Raw genomic sequence first — 25,408 nt, 5'->3', positions numbered from 1 at the left:
AGAGAGTGTATAAGGGAGAAGTAGAAGAGGGAGCTGGAAGGGGTAGACCTCGGCGGACTTTCTCTGATCAAATCGGGGAAATCCTGAAGAAAGGCCAGGTCAAGAGCACCCTAAACCGACGAGCGTGTATGAGGAATGTCATGAAAGTAAAGGAAGCGAAAGAGGTATGTCAGGATCGTAGCAAGTGGAAATCCGTGGTCTCTGCCTACCCCTTCGGGAAATAGGCGTGATTATATGTATGTATGTATGTTTATCTTTGATTACAATAGATTCTGAAGAATTGCCTTGTTCTTCTTTTTCTTAGAGTCAAACCCAAGTAACACAGCAAGCCAAACAATCACAGTTTTTTTAGAAATTGAGAAATTTATGTAAACACTCCTATGATGGAACTGGTAGGTATCAGTTAAGGTGCGACCAGACCGCAGCTTAAAAAACGGTCACGATACGGAATCGCAGTGACGCGTCGTATGCGTACCGTTTTTGACGCATGCTCCCCACACCGCTGCTTAAAATACGCTGACGCACCGTAAATTGATCTGCGTAAAAATCGCAAAAAATATTACACGGCGATCTTATGGCAGACACCGTGACGTAAAAGACGCAACTGTTTTGTAAACAAAAAAGATTCGCGTAAAGCACGTCACTGCGATTCCGTACCGTCACCGTTTTTTAAGCAGCGGTGCGGGGAGCATGCGTCAAAAACGGTACGCATACGACGCGTCACTGCGATTCCGTATCGTGACCGGTATACTACATATTTTATATTTTATATCGAATCTAAATTCGCATGGAAATCTACATTTTATTTAAAATAACAATATACATAAAGGATATATACAGAGGATTACTGTAACTAGTTTAACTATAAAATAGGCCCTTGAGGCATTGTACCAAGGATGCTGGCGGCATTTCCTTGTTGTATCGCAATGCTGATACGTTGTGCGAGGAAATCGCCAGCTCTTCGGTCACCAGTTACGCCAACCAAAGCATATTTATTGTGGTCTGAATCTAGCGATTTCTTCATCAGTTTATTTTAACAATATGATAATTATGTTTAATAATAAGTTTCTTTAAATGTAAGAATAATATTAGACAGAGGTCGCCGCAAAGGTTCACAGCGAGGACGTAGCTAATCGTGCAGCTAATTATTAAGCTTCCGGACTTAGGTCAATTTTAGCTTTATTGACAACAGGGTTCGGTACGTTGCCAATACAATTCAACTCCTAATACAATAAAATAAGGCCCACTCATAACACTGTGCCTATAACTAGTATGTGTCGAGGGTCGCGAAGTTGGGATCTCGACACAATGCGAATTTTAATTCATTTGTGGTGAGCGCTCCGACTTCAATTCAACAAGGAGGAATTTTGGCTGAAGGGTGTCAAGTTTCGGCTGTTCCGCGGCCGCCTCCCTGACACAGCGGGGTTGCGTAATACATCGCAACCATAATGTTATTTGTAGTGTTTTTTTTTAAATATATTTTTATAGGCTGTTTTTAAGGTATTTATCTATGGGCCAATAGTTGCCTGAAATAAAGACTTTTCATTCATTTATTTATTTTATTTATTTAAAACTTTATTGCACAAAAGAAAAAACTTAATGTACAAAAGGCGAACTTAATGCCATGAGGAATTCTCTACCAGTCAACCTTAGGGCAAAGCAGAAAAGATTTTAGGCGGTGCGTTTAAAACTAAAAGAAATTGTTATTGGAATAATTAGAGTCCTAATACACATAAATTAATTATAAACTACTTAAATACATAAAGACACATACATACATTACATAAATAAATAAATATATATACCTAATATACATAACCGATTCGTGAGACTGATACTTAATTGATTTTTGAACTGCCGGCAAATAAATCACGCACAGATTTTTTGAAAGCAAAATTGTTGGGAACTTTTCTAATGTTCATTCATTCATAATCATATCAACTAATCCGAAAAAGTTAGTTTAAGGTTTAAATTCCGTATGCCCCGTGCATTTTACGTAGTAAAAATGCCTTAAGAGACTGTTGACTGTTACCCAAAAGTCTCAAGAACCCTCTTTCCTAAACCCCAACCCCATAACTCGATATGCTTTGGCGGTAATATAAAATAAATTTCGAAAAATGTACCTACGGTATTCTTCATATTTTTTTTCCCTGGGACGCAAAGGGCTCGTGATTCTGAGTAAAAATAACATGAAATTTCACAACTAAGACAATAGGTATATACGTGTTATATACGCCTGTTTCGCAGTGGTAATGAATTCAAAGGAGAATGGGCAATAGGGTTGTTTCCAATTTTTTGAAACGCTTGTATTACGTTCTATATTAACTAAAAGTTGCCCTAGAATTTAACTTTTATACTAAAAACGGCTTTAAATATGTTAAATTAACAAAATATATTTTGACAGACGCTTTCGCGCCCAAAACGCTCTTTGAAAATTGTGTGACGTCACAGTTTACGGTTTGACACATAACTACATACACTCGTAGAAGATACGAACTGTCAACTGACATTTGTCATTTGTTGTTTATCGCCTAACTGTCAACAGTGTCAATCCGAGAGTTGTGACGTCATCAGAATCTTCAATGACGTTTCGAATTTGGTCACGTGACGTGTGCCAAAAGATATTTTAAATTGAATATTTACAAAAATATGGTCATTACAGGTCCCCTAAAAGTAGTTTAACATGTTCTTATAATCCAAAAGTTATTGGGATACAATTCTGCCCTAAGATTTGTAGATGGAAACAACCCTATTTGTCGCATGGATGTATATTGATGAGACATATCTCGTTTGAAAGGGTTTACTCTTAGCATTATTTTATTGTATGACACCAACTTTGGATAACGTGCAGGGACTGAGCAATTAAAAAAAACGGCCAAGTGCGAGTCGGACTCGCCCATGAAGGGTTCCGTACCATTTATGACGTATTAAAAAAACTACTTACTAGATCTGGTTCAAACCAATTTTCGGTGGAAGTTTGCATGGTAATGTATATCATATATTTTTTTTTAGATTTTTCATTCTGTTATTTTAGAAGTTACAGGGGGGGGACACACATTTTTTCACTTTGGAAGTGATTCTCGCGCAAACTATTCAGTTTAGAAAAAAAGCGGCCAAGTGCGAGTCGGACTCGCCCATGAAGGGTTCCGTACCATTTATGACGTATTAAAAAAACTACTTACTAGATCTGGTTCAAACCAATTTTCGGTGGAAGTTTGCATGGTAATGTATATCATATATTTTTTTTAGTTTCATCATTCTCGTATTTTAGAAGTTACAGGGGGGAGGTACACACATTTTACCACTTTGGCAATGTCTCTCGCGCAAACTATTCAGTTTAGAAAAAAATGACATTAGAAACCTCAATATCATTTTTGAGGACCTATCCATAGAGGCCCCACACGTATAAGTTTGATGAAAAAAAATTTTTGGGTTTCAGTTCTAAGTATGGGGAACCCCCAAAATTTATTGTTTATTTCTATTTTTGTGTGAAAATCTTAATACGGTTCATAGAATACATCTACTTACCAAGTTTCAACAGTATAGTTCTTATAGTTTCGGAAAAAAAGTGTCTGTGACATACGGACGGACAGACAGACAGACGTGACGAATCCATAAGGGTTCCGTTTTTTGCCATTTGGCTACGGAACCCTAAAAAGAGTGGCGCATATAAACTGTTGTTTTACAAAATATTTGTTATGTAGCCGGTTGTTAGGTCTTTTGTACGAATGAAGAAACGGATTACTAATAGTTTAAAAATGCTCTTAGTATAAAAATGTAACCCTTTGAGATAACGATGCAGAGGCGTAGCGAGGGGGGGGCTAGGGGGGCCATGGCCCCGGGCGGCACATGAGAGGGGGCGGCAAAAACGGTATTTAAAAAAATATAAAATTAAGAAATCAATATTTTCAAATCAAGCCACGAAACGAACTAACGCACCGCGGGAGCGAACGGCGTGGGGCGGGTGTGCGGGGGCGGTCCATCGCTACCGGAGTGCGGCGTTCCAAACCACCGACGAGCTTACACGCTTGTCCGCTGGTTATAGGTATAACCTTTAACATGCCTATAACCCTATATGACGTCACATCAAATTTAACACGGCACCTTCTGCGTGCGATCTACAGCCGGGCGCCCTCGGCGCCAACATTCGTTCAAAAATAGTTGGGCGCAGCCATATAAACGTGGCGCGATACGCGCGGTTCAATGCCGGGCTCCTTCGGTGCCCTCATATTGAAAAAGTCGGGCGTAGCTCGACGTACCTGTCGCTCTGCGGGCAATCGAATAACGGGCGCTTTCGGCGCCTTCATGTAAAAGCATCAGGCGTAACCAAATGCATTGGGCGCTTTGCTGCTGTACAGAAGGCGCCCTGCTAAAAAAATAATGTAAAATGACTTTAATAGTTATTAGAGCAGAAAAATAGTATGCGCACCACGGGAGGATGCTCCCTTGGAACACAAATACATTTGTCTATTTTTTGCTGGAGGCGGAAAGCGGCAACTTCGTTTAGCGCAGCGAGAGAAAAGTTGACGCTTTCCGCCCGGAAGGCAGAAAATAATTAAATACGAAATTATAACCCCATAATTAATTAAATGTAAGGCAGACTACTGAAAATCGCGCTCTAAAAAGTATGAAATAAGTAAACATTCTCACCTGAAATAATCATTTACCTGATTTACCTTTACCTGAAGAGGGAAGAATAGCTTTGCTATCCTTGCGAAATAATAGTATTTTTTCTATTAAATTACATTTCGGGAGAAAACGTTTTCCAAACTAAAATCTTAACAAATCACTTTGATTTCGATGTCCATCGCTTCAGCATAGTTTATTATAGGTTACGCTTTTTTTAAGAATTATTTATGTATTTATTGTTTTCAAATTTTGAAAAAAAGGAAAACCTATAAACTTAGTTTTTTCATTGTGTCAATAATATACTAAAAAATCATGGAGAATGGAAAATATTTGAGAAGTGGCAAAACGTTTTATCTTTTTGTATGGACGATCACGTGCTATATACTCCCCTCTTAAAGCTTATGATGACCGGAGCATACGACCACGGCTATCCTTTGCATATTTTTGTGAATATTGAATATACACAATGAGAATCCGACAGATGTTAAAAGTGAATTCGTGACCGCAAGTTTAGAAACTAAAATGTCATATCAAGTTTTTTTTAAATCGGTCTTGTTATAAAGATAATGACAATTGTTGTGAAAATTGCCTGAAAAACGCCTTTATGGCAGCGACGACGCAAGCACTAAGTGGCCTTACTAAGAGACATTAAAGTTATAAAGGAAACTCGCAAAATTTATCGGCAAATAAATAACTATTTATTCGTTGTAAAGTATTTTTTTGCAAACATGTAAAAATAAATAACGTGTCGTGTGCAGAAAACACATACACACACACACTTGTTTTGCCGAATTTGATCAAAATACAAATAATTTTTTTTGCTCCTTAAGACAGGAATACGTGGTTAAAATCTGACGGGTTTCTCGTTCATACCGTGTAATTGTATACACTGTATAAACGTACATAATTAAGTAATTTATGTTACATCGTATTTCTTTATTTAAAAGAAGTAAATGTACAATATTTTCTGTGTGATTATTTCAGATGTTTTTTTTTTCTTTTTGCATAATTTTAAGAGCCAAATTTTCAGTAGTTGAGTTTTAGTTTTTGAAGATATTTTTTGATTTTTATCTTTTCTAACTAACTTTGTCTTGTCTATTAACTACTTAGTCAGGTCACAAGTTTTACACATAAAATGTTATACAAAGCTTTTAATAAATAAAGTTTGCCATGATTTGAAAGCTTGTTTTATACTGATATAAATGTAATATAATTATTTTAAAATGTAAAGCTCGTCTTTATTTACTACTTATTTATTTTGGAATTGTCGTTAGACGCGAATACACGCGAAATAAAAAATAAAATGAAATATAACTTTTTTTCGAATATTACATATGTTTGAACCCGGATCCGTCTTTAAACTACGTCCAAAAGAGAGGTATGGGCATTGTGAAAGTCATCTCGCTCTGTGTGGTAGGGCACAGAACAGCGGATGTCAATCCAGATCTGAAGCAGGGTCCAACTGGGGAAGTACCTCCACCTTACAGAAAACCGCAATTAAATAACTCTAGACCCTACTCAGGGTGCGGAGTGTCAGGGTCGCCAAAGCACATGTAACTCCTTTAGAGTTGCAGGCGTACATAGGCTACGGAGATTGCTTACCATCAGGTGGGCGGTGTGCCTGTTTGTCACCGACGTAATATAAAAAAAAATTTGAATACTTAATGCAAAACTGTATCTATTACTTTTTATCAGTAAAAATCTTTGTGACAGAACTTATGACCTGACTAAGTGATGCTGATCATAAATTGGGGCGGCAAATTTTTGATTGGCCCCGGGCGGCAAACACATACGCTACGCCGCTGTAACGATGGACGGCTGTGTATCAGAGTAGGCCCTCTGAATCACGTTCGACGTCTTGCCTCTCTGTCGCACTTGTATATTCGTACGTAAGTGTGACAGGGAGGCAACACGTCGAACGTGGTTCGCGGTAGGCCCTCAGATGTGTCTGCGGTATTGCGAACTGATGGACGAAAGTTGATTGTGATCTGTTTTTTCTAGTGTGTAATCCTATTTTATAATCTGAATTGTACAGTGCTTTAGTCTCGACTGTAATGCTGTATAAGTATTATTATGTTTGAAATAAAAATAAAATAAATAACAGACAAAACCGTGTCTGACCTTAAGACCGTGGATAATCGGCCAATTACATAATTTTCCATCGTTTGTTCAATCACCAATGTATTTATTAAGTAACCTGTAGGTCGTCTCTTTATCATTTGTCACCATGCCTGTCACGTTCTAACAAGTATGTACGCCAGTGACAGGCATAGTGACAAGTGATAAAAATGGAACCATGCTGCCACCGCTGTAGGGCTAATATGGTCGGCTCTTTATCATTTGTCACCATGCCTGTCACATTGTAACAAGTATGTATGTGCGAAAGTGACGCATGACGTGACAGGTGATAAAAATGCGACCATGATACCGCGGCTGGTCGTGACAACTGTTATTATCATCATAAAATAAAATTAAATTAAATAAATAAATCATTAAAAATTCAAAAAAAATCAAAGCTGCACTTTTGAACTCTTACAATTATTTAACATTAAAAAGTTTATCTCTCAGAAAAATCAACTTCCATCCATAATTTCAACGACTACGTCACGTGATCCAATCCAATCTGTCGAATCTGTCGGTCACGTGGCCTGTCGCGAGTTTAACATTTTTTCCCCATCACAAAAAGTCAAAAATATCCAGAGACGAAAATGAGGATTACGTTTGTATGAAAAAAGAAAAGATTGCTCGCGGTACCTCCACTTTCGTCTTTAGTAAATATTAATACCAGTGTACAGGTTATACGGGCGTCCACAAATTACGTAACGCAAAATTCCTAATCTTTAGGTTAATATTCAGAAAAGAAAGACAAATCAGAAACAACTGCGGCACTTGCAGCAAGGCGCTGACTGTTTAATAGTATCTGTGTCTGTCTGTCATTGTCGCGTCGTCGCGCGCTCGGTGCTGCCAATATTTTCTCAGAGAAATACCGCAAATAAGGGATGCGAAAAACTAAAAAAAAATTTTTTTTATGTATTATTATAAAATCGTGCGTGACGTAACGCAAACCTTGACCCCCCCCCCCCCTCCCCAACGTAACAGGACCGTAACGCTTGGCCTGACACCCCCCCCTCCAATTTGCGTTACGTAATTTGTGGACGCCCCCTTAGCCATTTTTCCAGTAACACGAATGTAACACATGTTCTTGTTCAATCGGCAAATTGAAACATTTCTCAGTTCTAATCAAAGGTCAATGATTCGAGGCCGAATCTAATAGACCGGCTAATTTGTACGGAAGGAAGCGATTTGCACTGCAGGTGGTCGGTTTAGGGTATTCATTTGTGTTATTTTTTGCGAGTGAAGTGTAGGTACTTAGTTACGGAATTAGACATTTTTCTTTTCTTGATACGACCTTAGGGTCTCCGTGTTGACGTCTTTTTCGTTCGTGTTGCTTTTAAAAAAGAAAAGCGAGTAAAATGGGACCCTATTTATTACTATGACTCCGCTGTCCGTCCGTCTGTCTGTCCGTGTGTCACCAGTCTGTTGAAATTTTCACAGATGATTTATTGTTGTTGCCGCTATGACAGCAAATACAAAAAAGTATGGAAGTAAGTCCGACTCGCACTTGACATAAAGTGCCCATGTCGGCGACTAGTGCAGCGTCGAGCACTTGTACTTCTACCTTATATATTGAAGCTTTTTTTTGTAAAGTCCGTTTACAATTTCTTTTCAGCTTAGCTAAATCTTATTACATTTACGATATTTTTTAATGTTTAAGTCTGAAATTGGCATAGTAGGATATTTTTCATTTATTAATCATGATACATTCACACTTCACAGTCAATTTAATATTTAGGCCGCGATGGAACCTTGTCACTCTCATGGCAGGTGATTTGGATAATTATCTTGTCAAATGACACCTGACCTTCCATTTGACATATGATTTTAACTTAATTTTTATAGGATATACTTTCATATGATATTTTAATTGATTGGGCAAAATGCATTTTACATGTTTATTTGTAGGTGTGTCTATTTCTTTAGCTTGAATATTTTTGCTTAGATATTTTTAGGCTTCGACGTTTTAGGGCTGACATAGACTTTATTTAATTTAATTATAATATAAAAAACCACAGGAGATGCCACAGGAGACCGAAGAGCTGGCAGCTCCTTCGCTCAGCGTATTAGTTTAACAATCCAGCAAGGAAATGCTGCCAGCATTTTCGGTACTATGCCGCAGGGGTAAAACGGGACCCTATTACTATGACTCAGCTGCCCGTCCGTCTGTCCGTCTTGTTACCAGGCTGACATTTTCACAGATGGTGTAATTCTATTGCCGCTATAACAACGAATACTAAAAAATATAATAAATTAAATATTTAAGGGGGCTCCCATACAACAAATGTGATTTTTGCCGTTTTTATGGATAATGGTACGGAACTCTTCATGCGCGAGTAGAATCGCAATTGGCCGGTTTTTTTAGATTTATTATAGTTTTATTTTAGAGCTATTTATTCTTATTTAAATTTTAGTTTAAATTGCACTTATATAGTTTTTATTACACCATTTGGTGTTCGGTTATATTAGTATTTAATTGTTAATTTATTTGTTTTAGGACCATATACAAAATTAGCTTGAAAAATACTCTGAAAAATTACAAATTACCTAATCATGGAAATTAACTTGACTACGTTCACCAATCGAGATGACTTTTGATCTAGAACAAATCTTTAAATAATAAAATAAAAAATAAATTAATTCCAAAAAATAACTATAGAAATTGACATGTCGGCAAAACGAAATCGCCCGAGGTGATGTACTTGGTCAATAACACTTCAATTTTAAAATAATTTCGTCCTGTCATATTTCCATTGCCATGGGAAAGTTGATCGGCGTAGACGTTCCCGGACAAGCCTTGGAGCTAGTCGGCCTTCGGCACTCTCAAAGCGTTTTCAACAAGTTTTGCACCAATTACCACAGATCATTCGTATAAAAGACGCCGCATATCGAATAAAGTTGCAAACCTCTTTTATTTTTACTTTCTTTAATGCGGAATAAAACAAATACAGGCCAATAACATTTACAGGCATGGTAACAAAATGGTACATATAGCCTATATCCTAAGATAATTCCCACTAAGTCTGACAGTAGTTTTAGGACAGCATTGTGATCGGAACGAAATAAACACACTTATATACTATACTTACACTAATACTTAATAATAATATATGAACACATACATAGGTTTGTCATAAATATAAATTACAGCTGGTAAACACTATAAAAGGAACAAAAGAAACGAAGCTACACATACTTGTCAAAGCTTAAAATTAAAGTTATAGTAATAAGTTGACTTTGCGCTTAAATTTAACTCGAGTATAATTGAATATGTCTCCCTTCTCTTTCGAACGTAATAGGTTGGCATTTTTTGATCTTGTGTTCTTAAGTAGAAATTCCTTATCCTTTTACTGCATGCATATAATTATTTGTTTAAATTTGAACTTGAATAGCTGTCAATAGAGTAGAATTTATAACGGCCATATATAGAATAACATGCGGTAAAGGGTCTATCTGTTTCTGATGGAGGTCAGAGGTTTGTGACTTTAGCTAGCGTTCGCGATACGAAAGAGTAGAAATTTATTACCAGCTGAGCATAAGCGTGCAATATTACGAATTATATATTCCGCACTGTCATCATCGTTGCAAACATCAAAAAAAAAATTCTCACTCTGGCGCATAGTTACCGATGTCCTCCATTTTTGAGAACACTGATGTTGACAATTACGTAAACTATTTTAATACCCAGGGGGGTCAACTATCTCTGCAGCTGATTGTACATTGGAACTCCTAAAGTGGCTACACTAATTTATTAAAAAATAAGGCTTTTATTCTAAGCATGAAGTGCAGTTATTTTACATACAGTTTTATATTATAGTTTTAATCATTTGTTGAAAAATAGTATTGTTTATGAGTATTTTAGAATTAATATTATTTTGTGCATTAGACCCCTTAGTTGAAGGCTACCTCCATTGGTTTCTAATTGTCTCGAATCTTATCTAAGGCTTAGGGACAGAAGGACACAAACTTAATATAATAGTACAATTATGCGTTTAAATGCCACATAATTAGAGTTGTATTTTTTTGCCGATGTGACTTTACACTTTAACGGTATTTCTTAATTAAAGATAAAAAAGTAACGTGAAGATTCCTCATATTATTTCACAGTCTAAAGTGATAAGTCTACGAACGTTTTTAATGACGTACCGGTATTGTTATTTTACCTTCGAATATTAAAACTTTAATTTCGTACTTAAATTGTCAATAACATCACTTGCGTCAATTGTTTTACTTTTAACTCTCAGCCGTGAAAGGAATTAAGCTGTTTTGGGTATAAAGCAATTATAATTATTATCTGTGCAATCTTAATGCACGCAAGTGAACAAAGCCAATAAATAAATGCGTTATTATTAATACTAAAACAGAAATACGACGGGTGGCCATATTATGGAATTGTCATACTCATATATAACAATAATGTATTTATTTGTCAATTGTCTTTACTGGATTGTTTCCCGTTGCACCATCTTTTAGTGTTTCTGTTTGGCCCTATGGTTGACTAGTAGAGAACGCCTGTTGGCATTGAGTAATTTGTACATAATTGTATTAAATACACATGAATTAATTTTAGACATTATTTAAGTGCATGTTTAGTATTAGGTAAAAACTTTAAAATTTGCATGTCTCTGTGTGACAAGGTAGCTTGGCTCAGTTAACTATAAACTGCAACATCCTATGTATACCCATCTTTCGCAAATAAATAACTTATGACATGCCTTTGTGCAATAAAGTTTATAAATAAAATAAATAAAAATAAAAATAAAAAAGCCTTTTATTTCTCGCAGGTACTTAATTAACAAACATAATTAGCGAAAGCAATACACTTGAATTAACGCTAGGTTTAGTATTTAGTTACAATGTTATAATATCAAGCAATTAAAATTTCGTTTAAATTTGCTTTTTTTTTCTTTTTTCTATTTAATTATTTTTATTCTGCAAGAACCCCTCCTGTGAAGGTGAAGGCCTCCTCCAGTGATGACCAGTGATCTCTGTCTTTGGCAACATCCATCCATTTTTTACCTCCTGTTTGGGTGATATAGTGATATGAATAAAGTTTATAAAAATATATATATATTCCCTTAATTTATCGATCAAGTGTTAGCGAAGGTCCCCTGTTCAGCTAGGACAAAAATGCTTTCGTGTATCCTCTACCGCAATTCCCAACCGATTCTCGTGAAATTTTCTGAGCAGGTTTATTTATTTATTTATTTAAACTTTATTGCACAAACAAAGAAAAATGTACAAATGGCGGACTTAATGCCAAAAGGCATTCTCTACCAGTCAACCATTGGGTCAAACCGAGACATATATGTTGGTGCAGAAGATATTCATAAATTATTTAACCGAAAAACAAAATATTATACATACATTTAAAACATAATAAAAATAAACCTACAAAACTATGATGAGGTTCGTTGATTAAATAGAATATTTTCATCGATTTAATTTTTGGAAATGTTTCAAAATGGCGGAGCTATTTATTCAGTTATGCTAGTGAGATCTACAGCTAAAAGAGTCACTAGTATTAACAGTTTTGTATAAAATTCAAACAAAAATCGAGAAATTTGACATTCAAGTTTGAAAATAGACGAGCAAATCTACTGAAGATATCTCAGCGTATTTAAAGAAAAAAAATTACTATTATTTATTTTATATCAGAATTCCATTATTCCATATACACTTAAAATCTATACACGTTTTACACTTAAAACTAGGTGGACAGCATGTGTATCTGGTTCCAATAGTAATGGAAGCGATTATCTTCCCGCCTGCCACTGTTTCCAGAAGACTGTTGGGGCTGGCGGCGATACGTCTCAGCAGCGACGCGACACGTTTTCGCATTATCTAAAATAAGAATAATATGGCAAGGATGACAGATAGTTTCATGCCTTGGAAAGACGTTTTTCCTATTCCATCTCCCTAAACTGGTGGCGTAAGATGTTACTTTTATTTCAAACGGCTGGTTGATGTTGGGGATAAAAGAGCTGGCAGCTTCCTCGCTCAACGAATAAGCGTTGCGATTCAGTGAGGACATGCTGCTAATATCTTCGGCACTATGCTCCAGGGGCCCAGGGCTCCAGGGGGCTGTTTAGATAGAAGATTTTTAGTTTTTAATTAGTTTAAGTTTGTATTTTACCTATGTTTATATATTACGCTAATAATTTGTTAATTGTACTTTTTTTAGAGTAAATAATATAATTTTTATATAGACACTTATTTTTTAATAGACTTACGGACGAACAACCAAAAATCATGACGTGGGCTAAGAGTGTAAGCTTACCAAATACATTTTTGAAAACAGAAAAATTTACCTATTTGTACATTAAAGCAAAAAAATACATTTCACTGGCTCAGTGACCCAAATAGGATCTCGGCCTCTGACACAAGAGAGCACCACTCTGCCCTATCCTGCGCCACTTCGTGCCTGTTGGGTATTCCGAAGGCAAACAGGTCTTTTGGGACTTCATCACTCCAGCGGAATCTGGGACGCCCAGACGGACGTTTTCCACCCGGGTGCCCCACATACGCTCTTCTCACAGCACTATCCTCTCCCATCCTCTCCAGGTGACCGAGCCAGCGGAGTCGTGTGGCTTTGATCTCGCCAAATATATTGGGCATTGCAACCAGCTCCTCTAGCTCCCTATTCTTCCTACGCCTTCAAGTTCCATCTTCATCTCTGATAGGTCCCAGAATCTTCCGCCTGATTTTCCTCTCCGCAACTAAGAGCTTGCTCTCTTCTTTCAGAGTCCAAGCTTCACACCCATACATCAAAATTGGCCTAGTTACAGTCTTGTAGACACGAATCTTGGTTGGTCTACTGATCAGCTTGGACATGGGGCGGCAGCGGCGGCAAAGAAAAAAAAAATACATTTCAGGTTTACACTCTTAACCTACGATGACAAATATAATAACAGGATTTATTGTGTTCGTTAGAATTAAGAACCCAGTTTTGGACCCCATTTCTCTGATATTAATCTTGAATCATTTTTTTATTGTTATGATACGTACTTCTTACGACTCGCAGTGTGTTTTGCGCGCATCAATATGTGCGAGCGAAATACTTTGCGACACGACTCTGAGATAATTACGCGCACACTAATCCTCTGTTACCTTCCGTGACTATTTCGCACTCGATGGTCTCATCGGAAGATCAGCGCTGGAAGTCGCCAGCAACATGCTGAGATGAGGCCATTTCGTGACACTTTACTCTCACTATGTTCTCTTTTATGTCTGTCTATTACTGTTTGTGTGTTTATGAATAAAACAAATTCTATTTCTATTTCTATTTCTATTCTAATAATCACATTCATATCATACACATATCAAAACCGTAACATTTACAGTATTTTATACAGTCGTGATACGATAGAGAGGTTTTTATTCGAGTACCGAGTTTAAGCCAAGAAGCTAGCTAAAAACATAATTAGGTAAGTATCTCACTAGATAAAAAAATAGTACAAAAGACATCAACGCAACTGCTTATTCATTAAATAGCTCGTTGGTGTATTTTCCTCCTGACTGTGGCAACACGTGATTGGTCGAATTCATTACAATTGACTAAAGCGTTTCGTAAGAAGTTATTATAGTTGAGTTAGCCTATAGTGAAAAGTATGCGATTTCAGTTTGGTATACGAAGTCTTCAACCATTAAAGTCGACAAGTGAAAAATATATTTTTCTTTTGTCTTTCAGACGCGCCCTCGCCATCCCTCCCAAAACTGACGGCCCTTTCTCCCACGACCGCTGCCGCATGTACTCGACCAACTGGACGCAGGCGCTGGCTGAAGGCCGGACGACACCGGACGACGAGTGGCCTATAGTCCCGTGTACTAAATGGGAGTACAATAGAAGCGATGTGCCGTATGACACTATTGCTAGTCAGGTAAGTACTGGACCAGCTGGATGACGAGTGGCCCATAGTCCCGTGTACTAAATGGGAGTACAATAAAAGCCATGTGCCGTATGACACTATTGCTAGTCAGGTAAGTACTGGACGAGCTGGACGCAGCCGGACGACGAGCCTAAAGTCCCGTGTACCAAGTGGCCGTACAATAGGAGCGATGTGCCGTATGACACTATTGCTAGTCAGGTAAGTACTGGACGGACTGGATGACGAGTGGCCCACAGTCCCGTGTACTAAATGGCAGTACAATAGGAGCGATGTGCCGTATGACACTATTGCTAGTCAGGTAAGTACTGGACGAACTGGACGACACTGGACGACGAGTGATCTATAGCCCCGTGTATACGAGCGACGTGCCGTACGATACTATTGCTAGTTATGTGAGAACTGGACGAACTGGAAGCACACTACCTATATTTTATGATGATTGAATGATGGTGCTTATGAGAGTAAGAAGAGAGAACGATTTTTTGAAATCGAGTTTCATTAAGTAACTAGTTTTTAATAACCAAAATATTACAACGGTTTTGAAATGGTATGAACAGGTACCTACATATATCAATACTGGTCCCGAGCCCTGCCAGGGACAAATGCAAACATGGATGATACATCTTAACTTATGTTTGTTTCAGCTGGACTGGGTGTGTGAAAAGGACAACCTAGCGGCGACATCTCAGGCTATCTTCTTCTGCGGGGCCATAGTGGGGGGCCTGCTGTTTGGCTGGATCGCCGACAAATATGGGAGGATTCCAGCTTTAGTGGGTAAGTATTAACTCCAACTTCTTCAGGGGCCCACTGACTAATAGTCCGCCGGAAGGTATCGGCCTGTCAGTTACAACAAAAAGTTCCGAACAACTGACAGACCGATATCGTCCGGCGGACTGTTAATCAGTCTTGTTGTTAATAACCCTTTAATAGTCTCACTATAGAAATAGAAATAAGTTTATTCTCAATAGAGCACATAAGAGAATATGTTAGGGGTCTCTTCACTAGGACAGGGTAAGATAATGCCCTAACCACGAAAAATACAAAGATACCACGCCGCTAAGAAGGAGCATTGACTTCATGGTAACACACACATCAGGTTTGAGCCATTCACCGCTCGGCCCTCGAGTTGTGAATGTGTGCGTGCACGTGTCATTACAAGAAAAATAGGCGTATTATGGAAGTCCATATTTTCCCTTAGCGTCATTAGTGTTTTAGGTCAATGATTGAAACAGTTTGACAAAAGTAACGTCTAAGGATTATACAGGGTGATTCATGAGACGTGAGCTGGACTAAGCCTACACAATCAGTAAATGTTAATGAATCGTTCACCATCATATTTAAGTAAAACAATCACGCTTTTTATCTGTTATTTAACTTTTTCTTAAGGACAAATTTGATTATCTACAATCATGGACACCCTACAAAACTTAATTAACAAAGATAAAACCTCTTTAACCGTTATGACAGCACTTTGATTATGAAGAAAATAAAATGTCACACTTGAGTGTGATACCATTTTATAAAAGTAACCAGACTCCGATGACATTCAATTTGTCACTTATTATGGATAAAACAAAGAGGGTGAGCATAAATATCGTAAATAAAATAAAACTCTTTTTTTTAACAGTAAAAATTAAATTAACGTTAATCTCACAAATACTGGTACGAAACAGTTGCTGATAATTTACCGAATATGCAGACTTGATCCTGCTCACGTCTCCTGAATGATCCTGTATAATTCTGCGGGGTCATAGTTGGATGCCTGGATATGTGGCAAGTATGGAAGGATATCGGCTTTAGTAGGTAAGTAAGTATAATCAAATTTATAGATATTTGGGCCGAGATGAGAATATGCATCGGGGCTCGTATTTTAAATACTTAGACGCCGACGTGATGTCCGCTGTAAATACATTTGACGCACCCTTTACATTCCTTTATTAATACGTCTGGCAATGTTACATTGTAATTACATACTGCTTTAATTAAGCCATAACTATCACAAACAACTCAAATAAATAAACAAAAATTAGGCAAACAACTCTAGTTTTACAACCTTATTACTGGTCTGCCAATCTCCACCGATGAACTGCTGCCAGATTCTAGTTAATAGTGTAAATTTTTTAAGGATCCAAGACCCCTAAAAACACCCTCTAGCGCATGAGTGGAGCGCTTGTGCCCAGCAGTGGGACGTATATAGGCTGTTTTTTTATTCTTACTATTTCTTTCAGGCACAAATCTGATCGGCTTCGCGGCTGGCGTCGGAACAGCATTCAGCCACAGCTTTTGGACCTTCTCTGCCTGCCGGTTCCTCGTTGGATTTGCTTTCGACAACTGCTTCACTATGATGTACATCCTGGGTAAGAACTTCCTCTGACAACTCATGTAGCCCTGGTATGTTCAGTGCACACCGATCGACTTCGCAGCAGGCGTTGGAACATAATTCAGCCACAGCTTCTAGACCTTATCTGTGTGCCGGTTCCTCGATGACTTCACTTTCGAACACTGTTTCACCATAATGTACATTCTGGGTAAGAACTCCTGACAACTCATGTAGCCCTGGTATGTTCATTGCAAACTCTGACCTGACTACATCGGGACAGCGTTCAGCCACAGAGGGCCTACTGCGAAACACGTTCGACGTGCTGCCTCTCTGTCATACTTACGTACGAATTTAGAAGTGCGACAGAGAGGCAACACGTCGAACAGCTTCTGGACCTTCTCCGTCTGCCGGTTCCTCGTTGGCTTCGCTTTCGACAACTGCTTCACGACGATGTACATCCTGGGTAAGAACTTCCTTCCAAAATAAAGAACTTACCATAACATACTTTATGAAAAGTAACACCGGACCCTTTTACTTATTTAGATGGTAAGTACTTAGGTACATAGTCATTGCGCTAGTTTCTCAGGTCTAGTTTTCGTTCACTTCGTAAAATTTTAATATAAACCTTGGACTTATTGCAATTCTTAATGGCTAAAAATAGAATTATCCACATAAAAAAAATAGTTTAGCTAATAGCGAATTTTAAAAAAAAAGGATATTTGTTGCTACTCCGTCAAGTGGGCGAAAACTAGAGCTGGACGGAAACTAGCGCAATGACCCTACCTGATAAATTCTTATTTAAGATCTAACTTAATTTGTTACGCTTATGACTAAACAAGAAGGATTAGTATTTAGAGTACTACGTTTTCCATGCACGTATTTGACTTACTTAACTAATATTTCATTACAAAACGTCATAAGCGACACCATTTTCCTATAGAAACCAGCCCTTTAGTAATGACAAGGATCTTTAATACTACTTCGTGATCGCGGGCAAGGCGACGGTACTCCAAATCACGAACAACCTTGGTAGCTAAGTTATAAGCTACAATCCTCACAATAAACACAAGCAAAAAACGACTTTACCTTTACCTAGGCAAGATTCTAAATAGAATGATAAAAACTGTTATAATGCGGCAAAATTTCTTGCTGCTACTTTACGTTCCATATTTGAATTTTAAAGTGCACTAAATTGATTTGAATTTTATTTTATTTTGAACCTTAAACGTCTTATATAGAGCACATTTGTCAAGAAATTTAGTTTTTGTGTGGTGTGCTTAGTTTCAATGTTTTTAATTTAATATTGTATCTAATTTTAAAGCTGTATATTTCAGAATGTGGTATAATAAAACGTTATTTATTACCAAGGCGAAATAATCTGTCACGTAAAATTAAGTCATTAAAAGGGTTATTAAAAGGAAGGCCTAACGAATAATAAATATAATGACATAACTTTACTCACGTAAATATTTACAGAAAACCGCAGCCAAATAACACTAGACCCTACTCATAGTGTTCTGTTCCTGCCGGTGAGTAAGGTTGCCAGAGCTCAACGACTCTGGAGTTGCAGACGTACATAGGCTACGGAGGTCGGAGACTGCTTACCATCAGGCGGGCCGTATGCTTGTTTGCCACCGACGTAGTATAAAAAAATCGTATATTTCATAAATTTCAGTTTATAACCGAACTTTTGTTTTTCCAGTTCTCGAGTACGTCGGTCCAAAATGGCGGACATTCGTGGCCAACATGTCAATAGCTTTGTTCTTCACATTGGCTGCGTCACTGCTGCCATGGATAGCGTTGCTAGCTGATGACTGGAGGACATTCGCGTTGGCGACAAGCGCGCCTTTCATCATGGCCGCTGCAACGCCATGGTTGGTGCCGGAGAGTGCCAGGTACCTTCTGCTATTCTTTATTGGTCTTCCGTGTCGAATTTTAGCCTCAGAAGGAGGACATTTATTGACGACCGATCTGGTCTAGTGGGTAGTGACCCTGCCTATGAAGCCCGAATATTGTGCAAAATTGTGCTTGTTATTTTCAAAATTCGAAAGTATGCTTGTTATTAATCGTGCTCGTGTAATATCTTATTTACTGAATGTTACTGGTAAATTCAACTTTAAAGTAAAAATACCCAATAATTGTACTTTTCTTCGGAGCAAAGGAATTTTGTATTAGCTATACGTGGAAACTTTGTCTTTTGAAATTCAAAATTCAAAAATGTATATTCTGCCTGGGCTCTTTTACAAAACAATACAACATTTACTCGTATATTATCATCATATAGTGACATGAAAAATACATAACAACATTTATAAATACAACAGCCAATACCTCGGTTTTACCTTATTTTATTAATATGTGCGGTATCTTTCCTAAATAAATAAATATTTTTAGATAAGTATTAAAAGGCTCTCGCGAACAATAGAATCAAAATTTCGTTATCTACGGTATCTACTGACGAAACTTAGATTTTAGTTGTTCGTGGTAGGCGGCCTATATCGTCTACGCCTATCGTAGGGCCTTCAGAGAGACGGTACAAGTTAGCATCCAGCGAGGTAGAGTTAGCTAGCGAGAGTAGCATCGTCTAGATGAGGTTTCACTCCATATATAATAATTTCTACTCGAACAAAGTAGCATTCAAAGTCGTTAAATAACTAAAACCAAAGGCGGCGTTAAGCGTCGGCGACGTGGACCACCGCCTGCGGCCTCGCAGTTCGAGGGGCCTCGCGTCGCAAATAAGTATAACTCAGACACAACGTAAAAAAATTCGTTATTTCCTTGCACCACCAAAGAGCCCCACTTAATGTACCTTACCCACATAAAGTTTTGGTCTTGCCCCGCCACTGACCAAAACTAATATGTAAGTGCTAATTTCAGATGGTTGGTGTCGCAAGGAAAGATTGAAAAGGCTTTGACAATCATGAAAAAATTTGAGAGGATCAACAAAACGAAGATTCCGGAGAAAGTTCTCAGTGATTTCACGGTAAGTTTCAATTTTTTTTTTATTGCCCTGCGACATCTTAACCCCAGAATATTTAAATATACACGATGAAATTTAATTGGTATGTGTAAGAGTAGCCATCGAAATTAAGTACCTAGTAGTAGTACCCAAAGTTATTAATTCATAGATAGTGTGATGTTAGTCATTTTAGCGTTTTCCCGGTTTCATGTAAGAATTGCAAATTGCAGACAGGCCAGCTAGCATTGCAGTAGCACGGAGAGCTAGGCCGAATAGGATTAACCCGGTGTCCGGGTTCCTTACAATGCTTTCTTTCAATATGATAAGAGGTTGATATTTCGTACCTACATAAATATACATCGAAATTCTGTGAATTATACCCAAGATTCCTGGCTTAGAATCTTTACGTTTTACCGCTAGCGCTCCAACCTAGAATAAAGGACATTAAGAACCGAAACCAAGTATTACTTTTGCATCCATAGGTAGTCTTACAACATAATGTTTTGACCTTTTCCAGGAATCATCTCTCAAAACCATCAAAGAAAACGAGGCCGAAAACCGAACATACTCCGTCCTCGACCTATTCCGTACCCCCCGTCTGCGTCGCAACGCGATTCTACTCATCATCATCTGGATGGCTATTTCATTAGTCTTCGACGGCCATGTTCGGAACGTGGGTTCTTTAGGCCTCGATGTTTTCTTGACGTTCACTGTGGCCTCCGCCACTGAGTTACCTGCTGATACGTTCCTCACGGCTGTTTTGGATAGGTAAGTTATTTAGCCTTTTTTCATACATTTTATCAAAAAAAGAACCGACTTAGAATTATCCGTTATCTCTTTTAAGTACAATCTTAAAAAGTACTATAAGCGGACATAGTCATAAAGAAATATTCTCTTTCTCTCTCTCTCTCTCTCTCTCTCTCTCTCTCTCTCTCTTCCTTTCTTACACATGTTCTGTTCCTGTTCTGTTGCTATTCTGTCCTATTTTAGTTTTAAGTTTTAGTTTTGAATTTTGGGTGCCCAGAAAACCAGTGCCACGTCTAAAAGACACAGCATGTGCTGAGCGGCATCCTTGTTGGTGTACGTGTAATTATATGCTTTGTTGATTTTATGTTTGTTTTTATGCCAAATAAATATTTTTATTTTCTTTCTTCCGTACTCTACGAGTTCAGCGAAATGCTGCATTGATGACAAATACTTTATTAACTTTAACGATTACTTCTACTCTTCACAGCACAACCGAGGTTTGAACCCATGATTTTTGACCACCATACACATGAATCTTTAATGCCTATTCGCTATAATTTAAGACATTTATCTGTCTGTAGATGGGGCAGAAGATGGCTCGCCTGTGGATCCATGGTGATCAGTGGCGTGTTCAGTTTACTGGCCACTGCTGTACCAGTTGGTAAGTTCTAAAGTTTAAGTTAATTCCGATTCGAGTCAGAAAAGTCTGAGCATTTTATTCATAAAATGAATAACGCCATAAGTACATTATGTTAACTTTGAGGACACCAAAAAATCCAAATGTCATGTGGAATTACGAAGTCGCTCTATTAATATCACATTTTCATAGGAATTTGACGTTTTAGGTGGCACTTTCACATTCTGTCTTTGTAAAATATGTGCAAAGTTAGGTCAATCTGACTTTATTAAGATGATGAGGATATTAAGAAGGAATTCTTTTCTCATTCTTTATCGTCAATTCCGTCATGAGCCAATTTCAGTCCCTCCTGTGGACCTATGATGGTTAAGGATTTATCATGTATCGTTGCGCATATATAAATCACACAAAATCGCATTCATCATAAAATTCACACAAAATCGCATTCATTATAGAATTAGACTAAGCTAAGTCCAGACGGCGCAAGCAAACGTCAAACTTCCATGAGATTATGGCATTTAAATTTATAACACTCTCACCGTCTGGGCTATCAAAATCGCTGCCAACTACGCTTGGTCCAGCTCTAGCACTGGATAGACATTCTACCACAGGTGATATAGTTGGTTCTAAGTTTCCAGCTAAAAATCCAACTCTTCAACAGGTGGACCCTCAGCGTCCCTTGCCATCCTCGGCCGCTTCGCCGTCAACATTTCTTACAACATCGGACTTCAATACGCTGCTGAGCTACTACCTACCGTAGTCAGAGCACAAGGCGTAGCGCTCATCCATATCATGGGATATGTCGCTAGTATAGTGGCTCCCTTCGTTGTTTATTTGGTAAGTGTCATTCATTATTATTTATCTTATCATATCTTCTAATTATCGGGGGCCCTTGTGAGTACACTTCGACCTATTGGGATCTTTTGTGTATTTGCCCCCTAAGGAAAGATCCGTCAGCTACTCAGGAGCTTTTTTGACCATCTCCAAGTGCCGGATGATGGAGCTTATAGATAGCCTGCTCCAAAGTCCATCATTCTTTGTCTGGCGAGGGCGTGACATTCACACATTAGGTGTGTTCTCTTCCTCTTCGCCACACATTCGACAATCGGTGTTGTCGGAGTGTCCCATCCTGGCCAAAACTCCTTTGACCCCGTAATAGCCCGTAACCTCTATTATTCATTTACTCTCTGATCATTTTTAGCAACTTCGTTGTGAATATATCTTACAACATCGAACTCCAACTAGACGAACGGACTGTGATAAAACAACGTAACATAATAGTGTTTGGTTTTCTTGGAATTGTCTAGATGAGTATTCATTGCTTGTTGAAAGGAAAGTATAGTCAGGGATGCTAACTTTTATTAAAAATTCAATTTCTGACAAAAACTTATATTTCTCCAGGCCACCGTATCTCAAGAGCTTCCACTCCTCATCCTCGGAGCCCTAGGCATCGTGGGCGGCCTGCTCTGCCTGTTTCTGCCAGAGACCATGGATACGGAGATGCCGCAGACGCTCCAAGATGGAGAAGACTTCGGCAAAGACCAGAAGTTTTGGGACAACCCTTGCTTCAACAGGTGGGTTTATAGGGACCAAGCTCGTTGAAGATTCAGCCACATGGTAAAGTTTTATACTACGTCGATGGCAAACAAGCGTATGTCCCGCCTGATGATAAGCAGTCTCCGTGGACGCCTGCAACTCCACCCTACACCCTTCGACCCTAACACCCAGCGTCCATCAGGCAAGGAACAGAATCTCCTTAGGCAGAACAATTGCAAAACTGTCCAGATGTGAGCTATAAATAATAGTTCCAAATCTCTCCAGAGTAGCGCTAGAGTAGCTAAGAACTTAGGCGTTATTGATGGAGTGAAGTGCGCTGTCTATGATTTGTTTTTTTTTATTGTTCAAATATTCTAGGTATTGGAGCGCCACCTATTTAAGGTTTTTTGACGGACACTTATTGGTACGTGGATATTGTATTCCTGACCTCCACCTTCCATAACGCAACCTAATTGTGATTGGAGTTTTTAGACTTGTCTCGATGAGTATTAGTTGCAAGTGGAAAGAAATAACAGTCGGCGATAAAAGCTTGTACCAAAAATATCATTTTTGCCATAAACCTATTGAAACTAAACTAACCATCCCGTTCTATTCCAGGAAAAAACCTGAGGATGACGAAGAAAACCCAGGCCGCTACACCAAACGAAACTCGGTGACCAACCAGCCCCAAGAATTCGTAAGAGCCATTCCTTCCATCGGCTCAAGGGCATCCATTCGAGCTTCAATCAGAGCCTCCATGCGATCCAGGAGGCAGGAGAATGGAGTCTGAAGATGAAAGTATTAATAATTGATAGTTTTGGTTATTACGCTTATATACTGTCATGTGAATGTTTTGCTGATCTGATTTGGCTTCAGGTTAGGTTTGACTATCGGCTCTTTGACAGCCAAAAGTGTTTAGGCTAAGTGCTTTGGTTGGAAAAGAGCTTTTGATAGCCAAAGAGCTTAAGGCAAAGAGCCTTTGATAGGCAGAGCTTTTTATAGGCAAAGAACCTTTGATGAGCAAAGAGCCTTTGATAGGCAAAGAGCTTTTGATAGGCAAAGAGCCTTTGATATGCAATGAGCTTTTGATAGCCAAAGAGCTTTAGGCAAAGAGCCTTTGATGGACAAAGAGCCTTCATAATCAAATCGCCTAAATTTTAGGTGTTCGATAGTACACTTACTATTGTTAAGGTACTAATAGATGTACGTGCTGAACTATCTTGGTGCGGTTCGAGGCATGTTCGATCGTGTGGAAGGCGGTTCGTTGACTTCTCGAGGATGAATCTATAAGTTAGAGCGAGAAAGATGTATATGGAACTCACCAAGGTCGTAGTTACCTACGTCTATCAGTACTTTTGCAATAATATTTAGTCAGCGAGTAGGAGTGGGATAGCAATAAATAGCCGAATACTACTTTGTATTAATACTTTGGTATCACTGTATATTGTTGCAAAAATGACTTAGAAACGATCAAGTTAACTACCTATGTAGAAGATGTATTTTATTTATACTAAGTGTATCGCTCTGCACTAGACACAAAAATATACATTTCGATATGAAAAGAGATGACAATAACCGGAATAATAGGATAGAGTTAGAGTAATAATAAAATTTGTATTTTTGACCACACCAGCAAGTAAAGGCTTCAAAAACTGAAGCGTTGCATTTTATCCACAAGAGTGGCAAAGTAATATGACAAAGAGAAAAGCATTTATTGCGAACATATGGGCGACGCGGGCGCATAGCGCAGTAGTATTAATACCATGCAAATTTTTAGTTGTTTCCTTATGTTGGCTGGTAGAATTGACTTGTGGGTCAAAATTCTATTCGTTGTCTTGTTTCTGACCACTCTTTCATGCTTTTATCTATGTCTTCTATCTAATAAATAGAGAAAGTCGAGTGATGTCTTTCTAGATGTAGATTATATTTTACATGAGAAATATTTAAAATTTTATTATTTTCATCTCATACGAAAAGCTCCACTTCGTAAACATTTTTTGGGGACTAAACTAAAACAAATAAAGTAAACGAGGATTTTGAAAGATAAATATTTAATAACGTTCATTTTGATTTGATTTTGTGTGTTGTTTTACAGTTAGTATTTTCCTCGCGACTGTGGTGAAAATTTTGGTTTCACTCGGTGGTAAAATTTGATCAACGAATTAAAAAAAATTTACCACCGAGAGAAACATAAAAAAATTTAACACTGTCGCGAGGAAAATACTAACCGTAAATCAACACGAATGCCTTACCTTGAAAACGCTTAAGCTTCCATTTTTCGGACCACTGGTTACGTGCTTATTTTGGAATCTTTCGCTTGCTCGGGTATCAATATTAGCACGAGCGGTTAAACAACTTTGCCCCCTTGTAAAACAAATAACTTTGTAACATAGGGCTATGTTTATAGCACACATGAAAAATTGAAATAAATTCGCATAAATTGAACAAACTATGCGATACATCTAAACATGCGTCAAAAAGTACAAATATGTACGGACATGTAAATGAAAAAAATACCAAGCGTGGCTGCGATTTTGAGAATTAAAGCCACCTTAAGTTTATGATGATAGTGATTT

General features: G+C 38.0%; 1 protein-coding gene across 1 annotated transcript in view; it reads left to right on the top strand.

The window, feature by feature from the left end:
* LOC133532932 (organic cation transporter protein-like) overlaps positions 1–25,387 on the top strand; it is a 71,073-nt gene extending 45,686 nt beyond the window's left edge. Inside the window, exons 3-12 of the mRNA XM_061871800.1 lie at positions 14,435–14,624; positions 15,278–15,407; positions 16,862–16,990; positions 18,656–18,848; positions 19,831–19,936; positions 20,430–20,680; positions 21,241–21,320; positions 21,958–22,133; positions 22,698–22,870; positions 23,451–25,387. Of these exons, the coding sequence (XP_061727784.1) occupies positions 14,435–14,624; positions 15,278–15,407; positions 16,862–16,990; positions 18,656–18,848; positions 19,831–19,936; positions 20,430–20,680; positions 21,241–21,320; positions 21,958–22,133; positions 22,698–22,870; positions 23,451–23,622 (1,600 nt within the window). The 3' untranslated portion in view covers positions 23,623–25,387. The remainder of the gene's footprint in view (positions 1–14,434; positions 14,625–15,277; positions 15,408–16,861; positions 16,991–18,655; positions 18,849–19,830; positions 19,937–20,429; positions 20,681–21,240; positions 21,321–21,957; positions 22,134–22,697; positions 22,871–23,450) is intronic.
* The last annotated feature ends 21 nt before the right edge of the window (positions 25,388–25,408 follow it).

This window comes from Cydia pomonella, chromosome 28, assembly GCF_033807575.1.
Source record: "Cydia pomonella isolate Wapato2018A chromosome 28, ilCydPomo1, whole genome shotgun sequence".
Classification (NCBI taxonomy): Eukaryota; Metazoa; Arthropoda; class Insecta; order Lepidoptera; family Tortricidae; genus Cydia; species Cydia pomonella.
Note: the sequence above shows the minus strand (reverse complement) of the source record. Positions and strands in the feature narration are given on the sequence as shown.